The sequence below is a fragment of the Pieris brassicae genome, chromosome 10 (assembly GCF_905147105.1).
Source record: "Pieris brassicae chromosome 10, ilPieBrab1.1, whole genome shotgun sequence".
In the NCBI taxonomy this organism is placed as follows: Eukaryota; Metazoa; Arthropoda; class Insecta; order Lepidoptera; family Pieridae; genus Pieris; species Pieris brassicae.
In genome coordinates this window covers 18,729,640-18,742,676 of record NC_059674.1, presented here as the reverse complement: position 1 = coordinate 18,742,676, position 13,037 = coordinate 18,729,640, and the positions used below count along the sequence as shown (strand labels likewise).

At 33.5% G+C, this 13,037-nt stretch overlaps 1 protein-coding gene across 5 annotated transcripts in view; it reads left to right on the top strand.

Moving 5' to 3' along the window:
• The first annotated feature begins 526 nt into the window (after nt 1-526).
• The window catches only part of LOC123714973 (fasciclin-2), an 86,314-nt gene continuing 73,803 nt past the window's right edge, over nt 527-13,037 (top strand). For 4 of the 5 annotated variants that reach the window (XM_045669692.1, XM_045669691.1, XM_045669690.1 and 1 more), the window contains exon 1: nt 527-954. In XM_045669692.1, coding sequence (XP_045525648.1) covers nt 888-954 — 67 coding nt within the window. In that variant the 5' untranslated portion in view covers nt 527-887. The remainder of the gene's footprint in view (nt 955-13,037) is intronic. The other variant, XM_045669694.1, reaches the window with a different exon arrangement.

Below are 13,037 nucleotides of genomic sequence, written 5' to 3'. Positions count from 1 at the left end.
TTCCATTGGCCTCCTCATTTTATGAATGAACTCAATTAGAAAATTGCTCGGCGCTCGTGACTCATACGATATTGAACTGGATTAGTCACAAATCAACTCTCCCTTTTCACACTACAATTTGAAATGGATTCACAGATGGGATTCACGTTGTCTTATAAATAAGATACCTAATAAATAAACGCCAAAGAATTTTGAAGTAGAAGAAAGAAAATTCAATTTAAGTTGAATGAACGCATTAAAGTTTTTTTATTAATAAACTAGGTCAGATATAGTAAGAAGTTTTAGTAAGAAAACTTTAAAATAAATAAAAACTACAATACTTCGATTTAATGCTTCAATGTTTTAACATTTTTCTTATTTTGTCGCTCTGAAAAGGTAAAAGTAATAAACAAGGTTACATCAACGAAATTTAAAAAGCCTTTTGATCCTTGCGTTTCGCAGGCTCCAACCGCCAACGTCTGACGCCATTTAGTTCCTCTTTCTGCCGCGTCCTGCCTGAATGCCGCGCGCCGCGTTCTTCGCCGTTTGCGTCAGTTAGCCTCCGCGCTCGTGGAAGTTGGTCGTGTGCAACTCCCTACTTCTCGTCGGATTCAACTGTCGAAACAAGTTAAACTGTATGCGATCTTATAAGAACTTTATTTTATTATTAAACCATCGCGATGGACTTACAAATATCGTCCGCCTCACGTCATATTGTATTTTTTTCATAATGTTAGAAACTTTTGAAGTGAAGTAGTGTATTTTATCTTTGCGAACGTTACGCAGGTGTAACAAAAACTTTGTGCATTGTTTTGTCAAGAGACGTTAACTGTTGAAAAGTCAGAGTTTTAAATTTGACTCTTCTCTTGTTCCTGTTGTAAACCTGTAACGTGTTGAAAAGAGACAAAATGAGGTCCTCTCGTGGAAGGACGACAGGTGTGGCGGCGCTCGCGCTTATGTTGGCAGCACTAACAGGTAACGTACTTTTATTAAGTATTAAATAACCTTAATCGAATAAAAGTGCTCATTCTATCCCATACATTTCTTATAAGATACACATTTCGTACGTTACCTAAACCGGTGCGTCATATCTGATAACATGATAACGAGTTTTATGTTGGTAGTACTATATGTGAATGTAACACGTTTATTTATTGATAAAATGTAAATCTATGAGTCAGTTCACGCTGTTTATATGTTAAGAATTTGTTTCGTATTGATCACGGTTATATATTGTTTTCATTAAAGTTATTTTGAAATGGACTTATCATAATGTCATCGTTGTAATATTTTTTTTTTAAATTAAAACGGTTTTGATATCGTTAACCTGGTTGTACAATTTGAACATAATATAAAAGCGGCCGAAGATTTCTTTTAAATACTTAAAAAATATCATTGTAAAATTGTGATATTTCAAAAAAAAACCGTAAAAATTAGCATAATATGCCTACGTTTCGCATTGACATCTATGACGATACGCAGTACAATTTTCGCGATTTAAAAGAATCCCATATTTAGGCCGTAATAATCATAATTTCTTATTGCAATTGGAATTTAATAGGTACTTGATTAACTACGGATAGATGTTTTGTCGAGTCAATCTGTGCTAAATTACCGTGAAGCGTGCAAGAAACAGTTCATCGGAGTATCTTAGATTTCTCATTACGAATTGCAAACAGTTATCGGCGTTGTGGATTATTGTGAATCACGTATTCGGATTTGCGCAAGTTGAAAGATATGATGTTTAATTGATTTTTGTTTGAAGTAGTAATAAAATAAAATATTACAATTGAAACGCGAAACAAATCGTATTTCTTCTGACTAGATTTGGAGAAACCTTACATGTTATTAAATGAAATCCTTCGGCCGCGTCCGGATGAACGCGAATTCAAAGGTAACAAACTGATTTTTCTACGAATTTTACCCATGATTATGTTTTTCATAACACTGAAATGAAACAATTATTAATAAAGAGGTCGTAAAAGAACTTGGCAACGGACACGAAATCCTCGCGGGCTGATGTTGGCTGGGCCATTAGATTTTGGAGAATGTAGAAAACGGTCATCAATGTAATAATTGTCTCTGGAATTATAATTTGGATTTTATAAAAATTTAATGTTCTCTGTTTATTGAGACTATCCATCAACCAACGCATGGCTGAATCTATTCTAGATTGGATTGTTACAAACGAATAGAAACTCACGTGCACCACGAGGAGAAGCTGTTCCAAGAACTCGTGCTAGTAGTAACAATGGTCTCGCAGTGAACAGAGCAAAAACCATAAACGTGTACAATCCTAGTCCGAGCAGGGCAGGATTGATGCTTTTGAAATGTGGTGTTATGACTACCGTGGGCCGCTAAACGCACCAAACCATCGATCTTTACCAAGCACAATATTAAAACCCGTTTAAAAAATATATGTTTATCATGGAATATAAGATACAGGTTTCACTTATTACACATCATTCAATTTGAAAGGCAGACGTCCCTACTCATCGGCAAAGGGTGTAGGACGAGAGAAAAATCCGGAGTAAAAAAATCCCTGTACTCTTTTAAAATAGCAAATCATCAAACAACACTTATTGTAAAACAAATATCGCAAATTTAATAGAAGTGGCCTGTCTAGCACTAGTCCCAGGCCCGTTTATCAACTAGATATTCGTTAACTTTGTAGTAAGCCTTTTCACACAGCTTTTCTTTAATATATTTCTTAAATTTATTAAAAGGCAAAGATAAAAGAGCCTCTGGAATTTAATTAAAGAAAAGTATCCCTTTTTGCCAAAAAATAATTACCATCTTTAGATAGTCTAGTACGGGGAAATTGGCGCCTGCGTTTGTTCCGAGTATTCAAATCAAATAATTATCAGCTGTATGCCGATGAAGCAGAATTTCGTACTTTGGTCATACAATCGAGTGGACCTCCGCCAACGAGATGGACTGATCAAGTCTAAAACGCGTCGTCCTCAAAATTATACACCGTTGTAAAATAAGCGTAGGACCGAAATTGGTGGAGTAAAATTATATATACTGTATACAGCTGGCCATGATACTCAGACATGAGTTACCGACTTCGAGAGAGAAAACATCTTCAATAAATACATTTCGCCTCAAAGTACTTACTACCTTTCCTTATTAAAACAATAAGGTCATCTCTCTTAAAGATGACTCGTGAAGTTCTTAGAAAACACCACTTTTGAGACTTGGCAGTTCCAGGCACCTTTTCATTGAGTATATAAAAATAATATACATACTTGGTTAGGTATTAAATTCAAATGCTATACAGTGTAGGCATACTAAGGCAGTGTATTGAAGTCGTACATTATGACACATTTATTTAATGTTGTGGAAAGTAAGTTGTCATTTGCGACATATTCTTGGCTTTGACATTTTTAACATACAACATCAATACGTCGATAAATGCCGAATTCAGTTTCAAGACGTCTTAGTACATCGAAATTGAGTCAAGTATTTTTTTTATGTCTCTATAATATAACTACATAGTATCGAATTAAATTATTATTGTTAAGTAATTTTTATTAAAACGGTTTTCTTAATGCATTTATTTTTATTTGTTAAATATTTAACAATATATAAACTATAATATATATTTTTCCTATAAATTCTATCGATGCCTAAGTTTTATTCCTTTCTAGAAAGTAGGACTTCTGATTACGGATTTAATAAACCATGCCATTTGAAGTATGGAGATAGGAACATAGCATGTATCCAGTAATTGTCACAGTTAAGCTTTGAATGTACCACATCCTACATCTACATACATTCCAAACAATTTAGTCGAATTTAACACATCTGTCGTGTCATTAGCCTCGTTGAAGCGCATTACAGAAGTATTAACTGCGAGATTGGCGTAATGGGATATACTGACGGCTCTTCACAAAGTCATGACCAATTCTGATTATGACCTCAAGATTACCAGCATGAAGCTGGTACTTGAAAGTTTCACGGGAGATATACATTATAACGGACTCGCAAAACATTAACAATAATAATAAACCGTTTCTAGAAGTCATTTGGACGTTTACTTGAATATTAATGTTGCTAGGCCTTGTGGCTATTATAATTAAAATTGCCTTCGCCTATGTTGGGCTGTGGGGAGCCGAACGAATGGTCAATCCTCTCTGGGTACGGTGAAATTGAACTGATCGCTTGTGTAGATGTCGGAGACCAAAGCTTATTGTGCCTCAGAAATACCCTGGGATGTTTAAGTCAATTGAATTTATTTTTGTGTTGTGTTTAAAGCTATATGAGACCCATATTGTGTGTTAGACAAATTAAGATCATCGTATAATTCATTTCAGCCTGAATTATTTTTGATGAAGCATTTCTTTTAATATAATAAACTAATAAAGTTTTCGGTGTGAAATTTCAGTTATGGTTTACCACAAAATATATTTCGATTTAACAAAGTGTTTTACCACGTTCACGAAGACAGGTGACGTAGTCGATAATATTAAAAATCGGAAACGACTGCCATCTAATAATATTAGCAATAATTATTTGAAATATATTTCAGTATAACTTTCTAGTTTGAACAATTTCCGTACTACTTACAATTTTAATTGATCTTATATAACGATATTTGTTATAACGTGAGAGGTATTATGATTACAAATAGTTTGTCAGTCATATTATACATGCACGAATGATGTGGAATCCTCACCTCACATGATTATTAGAAAATGATTTCGCTTTAAATTCCATACAATGACGTTGTTATGTCAATTCTACTTAATATTTTTTTTGACAATCGAATAATTTTATATTAGAACCTAAAGCTTTTTAATAGCTTTGTTTAACAACCAAATCGTGCTATGTATAGGTAAACTATATATACTTCTAAACCACTAAGACAAAACAAGTGTCCTGCGGTTATTCATCAAGTTATTCCACTTAATTTTTTTCTTTCATAATTAGATCTATAGGATTAATAACAGCCCAAAGGTAATGGCCATTATTACAGGTCAAAGACCCTGTGATCTATAGATTCATTCGAGTGTAATTCAAATTGTAACAGCTTTCACTCAAGTGCAATCAAAGTGGCTTTATCCAACCGGTTATTTATGTCCAGGAAGTAGCCATCAATAATAGGTATTAGCAGCCTTTGAACGCATCTGTAATAACCACTAATGCTAAATGCGGTGTTTAAGAATATCATTGTTAATGCATGAACAAACTTCATTTATTACCCTTGATATAAATTGTATTAAAACTGAAACAAATTATCATGGTTTCCAACCAAAGATCACTAACTAATTATCTAGTAACTCTTATTCCACTACTAAAATATAATAAGTCGAAGCAGAGTACGTATATGGAAACATACAATCTAAACTTAAACTTACACATAATGTACAATCTAATTTTATTTACTATCAATTTCATGACACACATTGATGATGTTGTATAAAAAATATTATAAACTTCATATGGTTTTAAATTTTAAACTTAGGAAAATTCTCAGTCGGTCGTTAATTAGGCAGTCACGTCTTTTCAAAGGTCAGGTCATATCTGCAATTTCTATGAGATGTAGGCCGGATGAATCACGTTCCATACATCATCTTAACACGTAGACCACTTCTTACGTGACAATATTACTAGCCTATTCAAGTTTTTTACTAAAGATTTATTCGTGCGATATTTTCTGAGTAGAATTTTAACTATACAAATTTAGATGTATATAGTAAATAAATATGCTTCATGATTTTGTGTTGTGTGAATCAGACATTTGAACCCTAATCTAATGTTAAGTTTATTTATATCTCAAAAAACGTTCCGAGTAAGATACCAATACGAGTACTTGTATAGTTTACTGGGTCACTAACATTACCTTTATTTGCTAGACATCGTCATTGATAAGAGATTACAGCGAGTAGTTCCTAAACATGTGATAAGACTACTATGACGATATAGCAACGCAGCAATAATAAATTACCAAAAGTTAGAGTAAATCTCATAAAATTATCGGACGAGATAGAGCCGATGTTAAAGTTTCCATTAGTTTTTACGCCGAGACTTAGCGAAAAATCCGACGTTAGTACTATAATATTTAACTATTCGTACGATGTCTTGACACACTGTCTAATCATTTCCGTAGGATATTGCATTTCTCTAGACAGTTTTTATTAGTTGTTTTTGCTGTCGAACGAGACGGGCGTGGACCGGTTGACAGGAAGTCCTCTGTTGCGAATTTTCTGTGCCATTTCACTGTCGAGGTACCAGTTTTTGTCTGACAGTGAAATATTGGGAAGCAGATCTTCTACTGACAATGAATGCAAATACCACCTACACAATTATAATAGAACTCTAAAAAGATGTTGTTTGAAATAGAGAGTACTAATTTATTTTCATGTTATTTAATTGCAATAAATAAAGTTATTTACAAAGTGCCCGAACCAATTGTAATAACGCTTTCGCCAAACCTGTAATCATTAAAAAGGAATATCACAAAACAGGAAAAAAATATATAATTGTACAAATTTTGCTTTGCACAAACGATTCATTGCATAAATGCAACATTATTTCGTGTTTAAATTCAAACTAGCAGTAGTTGCAGTTGTTCAAATTGAATGAACATTTGTCTGAAACCCACAACATTTATGAAACTTGTGTAAATTATAGTGAACCTATGTAGTACATTGTATATGTTAGAGCATACTTTGAGTAGAACTCGGTGCATGCTAAGACAAACTCTTTGCTAACGTAAAAGTTTTATATACATATTTCAATTGCCTTTCAATATACTAAAATGTTTGTATATAAAATTAGCCTAATATACCTAAATTCTAGCCAAAAATTCAAGAATTATAAGAATAAAAGTATAGAAATGTAACATTAACATTTGTATATATTTTAAAAAGTGAAGTCATTGAGTGGTCACGTGCCTATTGTATAGCCAAAGCCCTTCCAATGTAATGACCATGCACTTATGTCAGTCATGCTTGATTTTGATTATGCCTGGACTATGCTTTATTTTTACCCGTCAAGTGGCTTTGGAAGCGGAAAACTTGAATGCACGAGCTAAATTTAATATTCATAACGCATTTTATTGTCTCAATAGACGATTCAAGTGCAGTTTATTGTGCTGGCTGAGTAATATTGAGCTATAGTGGAATTTGCACCAAAAGCGTTGGCAAAATACTAGGGCTAATTGCCGGATTTCAGAAAACTACGAGTATAAAATCTTACGACCGCACATATATTTTAAAATTGAGTTCAAAGTTTCAAGAATATATAGAATTAAATCTATTTTTGTTTACTCCATACTTTGTAAAAGGCTCCTTGTCGCTCTATATAAAATATGAAACATAAAGCAGAGAATAATTTTCTATTAGGTAACGTTCATAGTATTTAACGGAATTGCGGTGAGTCCAGCCCGGTGTGGCAAACAGACTGTGTCGTCTATGTAAACTGGATTGACGACCGCGCCGTGGACCTTGACGAAACTGCGAAAGAACGCAGGAAACAGAACTTAGTTTTGAATTGGAATCGTTTAAGAGGTTTAATTTTTAGGACGCAGTACATGGAGTGAACCGATATTTCAAATTCTATTTTAAGTTTTTATGTAAAATGACCATGAATCAGTAAACCACGTTTAAACGAAGTTTTACACACACCATGTCAATTTGTTTGATAGCAGAAATAACTCGCTTCTCCAATTACCACACAATACAGATTTCAATAACTGAAAACAGCGAATAAATTAATTTCCCTCATTAAGAATGGATCAGTTGATAGAATTAACTTTACATCCAATCAACAAAACTTTTGTGGTTTTATTTACTTTAAACTCGTTGTACATAAAAATGACGTGTTTTAAAAGAAGTAGAGTTCTTAACAAAAGTAGAGACACAATAATACATGATACTGTATTTGCATTAATATCAAAAGTAATTTAGGACGACTAGATATACGCTCTAACATAAACTATAATTTTTGGACATACGAACAGGTGTGTGTAGTTAATGACCGTTTTAAACGAGATTAATTATTCAAAACAAATGACTATTTGTATTGTACTCTATAACAAATGTGTGCATCCCCCCATTTAACAGATTCGAAAACTGTAATCTATCCGTTGACTAAAAAGTTAATACCTAAAAGTTGCGGCAATTTTTCAAGCGTCATTTGTCACACGTAAAACCCAGTGACAGCAACACATTTATACACTTCAATGTGCTTTTAATATACGGTAGATATCGGTGTTGATATTTTTGAGGCTAAATGATGGACGAGAAAGTTGAGATGGTCTTCTCAGCAAATATGAAAGATTGCATATCATCCATAATTCTCTCTCAGCTTTGCTGCGCCATGGTTGTGAGAATATAACGTATTAACAACGCCTTAAATTAATCAATAAAAAAACAAAAAAAAATTAGAACGCCTGTATTCGAGTACTTCATGAGGATTACATTAAGTCTACGTCATGATGTATAACATACACCTCCGACGGAGTGAAAGCCTCTTCTAAATTCTTGTCTCTCACCCTTGCTACCATTTACCAATCCTTCCGCGCTATCCCAGGTTTCTGGTGGGACACTCTTTTGTCCATTACACTGGGCCATTCCAACTAAGGGTCTTTTTGGGGACCCATCTGTTATCATAATCGCGGGCAATGTGACCGGCATATTTAATATATATATATATATATACTCTATAAATGACTAAAGAGTTTTAAGAGTAACTTATCAAAATTCATTATTCAACGCAAATATCATGAAACCATTCTTAAATACAATTTTGCTCTGCAAATACAGACAGTTAGCAAAAACACGAGAAATGTAACATTGTTTTTCCCAGGGTGCGATGAATTTCATTGTGGAAGCACTTTCTCACTATTGTTCTTGATGTAATTGTAGTTTGCTAATGATTTTATGCGATGTGTGCACTAGATGTACTTTTTACGGTCATTGTGCTTTTAATTTACCTTATTTTTAAATTAAAATGAGTTTATTAAGTGCTATAGTTGAAGATTTAGCGTACTATTGCGCACTTGGACATTGAACTTACCAATGTTCACGAATCTTATTTTTTTTATTTCTTGGAAAAGAACCGTTTGTCTCTTATTTCTTTCACATGTGAGAAAGAGTAAGACATCACGGAGTATTACAATCTAGCTTAACTTGAGACTAATAAGTAATTTAACTCTAACTTAATTTGCTAAAAAGGATTTTTAACATGAGGAAGTGTCCAATAACACTAATTACAGTCTCTATTAAAGGAAAGACACTCTGTTCTTTTGTTCTATTTTTTGTGTTTGCAAACTATATAAAAAAGAAAAAAAAATCAAAGGAGAAACTGATGACTGCCAATTTTTTAGTTAGGTTTAAACTGTCTTCCTCTTGTGTTGTGTCATACCAAATAATGAGTTGCAGCTCATCTTTATATAAGAAGCACTGTAAAGCTGAGTCCAGTTGCTTATTTATATTATGCAACGGTTTTCTGTTCCCATAGACAAAGCTTGTTAACTTATACTGCAGTACATATACTCGACTAAGCACATAACATATTTATGGTCTTCATAAAGTAGCATTTCTCAGGCTGCATTCGTAGAAAGTGCGGCTTACGCTGACTTATCTTTTGATAAGTTAGATAAGCCGGCCTGACCTCCATTGGACGTGAATATACTAAGATATGCATTTTTACTTACCTTTAACACGTACTTACGGTTTTTAAAGTAGCTGTTAAGAGGTTTGCTGTACTATTTTCCATTTCAAAAAATTTGTAAGAATCGCTCTCGCTTTGTTTGCTGTAATTTTCCTAGTTCCAAGTTTCCTTCTAGGATTCCAGTGACCGTTTTCCTATTTGGAAGCATTATCATTATTAAATAATTAAAATAAATCAGTGGCGCTACAATCTTTTAATGATTAAGCCTCAGATTTAGCCAAATAGCCAAGTAGGTATTCATCCTCATGTTCTGACACACGCCGTCGACATTTTGGGTATAAGGCAAGCCGGTTTCCTCACGTTATTTTCCTTCACTGCTTGAGCGAATGTTAAATGCGCACATAGACAGAAAGTGCATTGATTCACAGCCGGGGATCGAACCTACGACCTCAGGGTTTAAACTTAATTACATTACCAAATCGAATCTATTAAATTTCGAAGTATTCCATTAAAAACTGTGTGCATTTAAAAGTAACCGACTCCGTCATTACAATATGCACAATTAATATCATTAACGATTCATTAGCTTGGCGCGTGGGTTATTTTGGTCCATAAGTGGAGCGATAAAGGAAACCGACCACCGATTTCAAATGAAGGATCGTATAATTGAGTTTTAACATTAAGGTCATGACTTGTCATGAGCAGAGCGGTAAGAATCATTAGTCGTAACGTATAGAGGTATGAAATTCCATAGTTAACGACGGACAACCGAGCATTTATTAAGCAATATATTGGGCACATCGATATACAAGCTGCAACTATGACACGATTCTAGATAAACTTAGATTTGTTGCGATGTATTTTTAGAAATGAAAAAGTTATACTATCAAAAACGTTACAATGTTATAATTCTTAAATTGAATAAATGATACCGTGTTTTATATAATGGTAAATATAGGGTTCTAATTTTATCTACAACGTTATAGGATGTCGAAAATGGCTTGAACTGCTTCGAGAAAAGGATGGTACGCCCGTGAACTCGGCGGATGGAACAAACAACACATTACACATACACTTCAAGGAATTTATCGATCCCTTGTAGTGTATATCGTTCTCTCAATAATATTCTAAATTATGACCAGTAAAAATCGCGCTTAATTCAAACACCCGGACTGATAATTTTCCCGCTATCGCTTATATCGCGTCCAACGTTTGCGGTTTGAGCTTTACCGTAGCCGAACATACTTAAAATAGCTTTTGAATGCACTTATCGGCCAGATACGAAAGATTAAAGGTACTTTGGAAAGGCTATTGCTTCCTTTAGTCATACATCAAAGACTCGAAAATAGCGGGTACACGAATTCCTATATTTTGTACATATAAACGACTTTACATGTTCAAGAGAGAATTATTCATGTATTGTTGCTTATATAAGTTGAAGTTTTAAGACGAGCTTTAACACAGAAAGTAGATGATTTTTATTATATCGTGATTATTTCGTATTGGTATTTAGAATTATTAATAGAAATAAAATTAAGACCTATGTCAAAAAATAATGTTTTATTGAAATGCTTGTATTATAAGGTTCATATTACCAACGAATAAAGTGAAAAGTTGACTAACTATAACTATGTCATATCATACCCTATATATCATTAACTTGTCTATTTTTATTAAAATACGAAGGTCCAATTATATTAAAACATTAACAAGTGCACTAAGAAAAAAAAAGTCTCGCGTTTTAAATGAATTTTTAAAGCGCTTAAATAATGCAATCGATGGCTGATCGCTATGTAAATGGCTTTTAGAGCTTTGAAATAAAAAGCGTGCAAATTGAATTGTAATCACGAGTGTTCATTGTTTAGGTAAGCTGCAATGCGGCGCTTATGCAAAATAGTGTAAAGTCAATCAAATTTGAAGCTGTTTTGTATAATTGTCCAATAATGGGTGATCTATATTAGGTATTTAATCTGATGGACAGATAAGGAAGAGCTTCTGTCTGTACCTAATTAAAAGTATTAATTTTACAAAACCAAGAGATCTATGTGGTCCGTGATAAACACACATGTGGGCTAATTTTTAAATTTAAACTGAATGTAAAAAAAAGTGGATTACCAAATATTTGTATCGTATCATACCTACAGGTTTTATTGAGCCCGAAACAAAATGAACACAGAAAGTTTACAGAATGTACAATAATATCTTGTTAAATTATTGTAACTATGTTACTGCATTTAATTTAAACTTATAATAACTGTTAAACATAATATCAGAAGGTTGAACTAACTGGCTTCACTCTGGTTATTTTGATAGAAACTGCTTGAACTAAACCATGTTATGCTCGAAACGTTCATTACAAGCCACAAGGTAGTAATAATTAACTAACTTTGCGTTTGTTGCTTGCTTCGCGTTGCACTAATCTATATTAATACTATATATCATCGACTAACAATTTTCAAATGTAAAGGTATTTTATGTTTAATAACAAAATACGGGGCAAATGTTTTTCTCTTAAAGTATATAATATAAATAAATAATCCAGTGGTGGCCCCAGATTCCAGGGTTTAAATAAAAAAAAAATGGCGATCAGCCTTGTTCCACGATGTTTGCTAAACTAGTGCTAATTGTGCACATATAAAAGGTCGATGCTTAGTCACTAGTCGAACACTGCCGTAGATACTACCCTTATTTTTGGCATTCAAGTGGCCTCAGATCCTGCAAGGAAAGGTCTTCGCATCGAAATAATTTCAAGAAAAAGCAGCATAAGTCAAACAATTGATACTTGTAGACCTTGCGCCTAATACCACCACCTTTAGACCCTGTATTGCGTTCGAATGCTCCACCACAATGTTTGTACTGTAAATGTTTGTGGAAGATTGAGGATGTGTGTTATCTATCCCCCACTTCGCACTTTGCCAGCCGAGTGGATGGTTCACACCACCGAAAGATTTTTACTCTACTGAGTTTAACTTATCCCTAAGTTGAATGACAATAGGTGCTGACGATGTTATTATTGTTAATAAACAATTTTAAAAGTTGTTGAAAAAAGTGTAATTTATTTTATTGACGACAGGTTTAAAAAGGATTGTGGCGATAAACTCGCTACAATTGAAGCGTTGAAAGGTTGTTAGATTTGAAACGGTTTAGCTGTGAAACGAAGCACGTCCGAAAATCTAGTGGATTGATGAATTGCTTGCCAAACCTTGGTAGGATGGCAGTTTTAATGCTTTTAAAAATGGTTCGTCTATTTTTTAACAAGTCAATCAAATGTAAATTAATATTACACATTGTGAACTCACTAAAATAGTATTTTGGCATTAAAACTAATTGTGATTGTGAATATGGAAATATTATACTTTTAGTCTAATAAGGCACCGAGACAGGAATAATGTTCCATTCACTTCTAAAGCAGAATAAATAGGTAAATATCATGT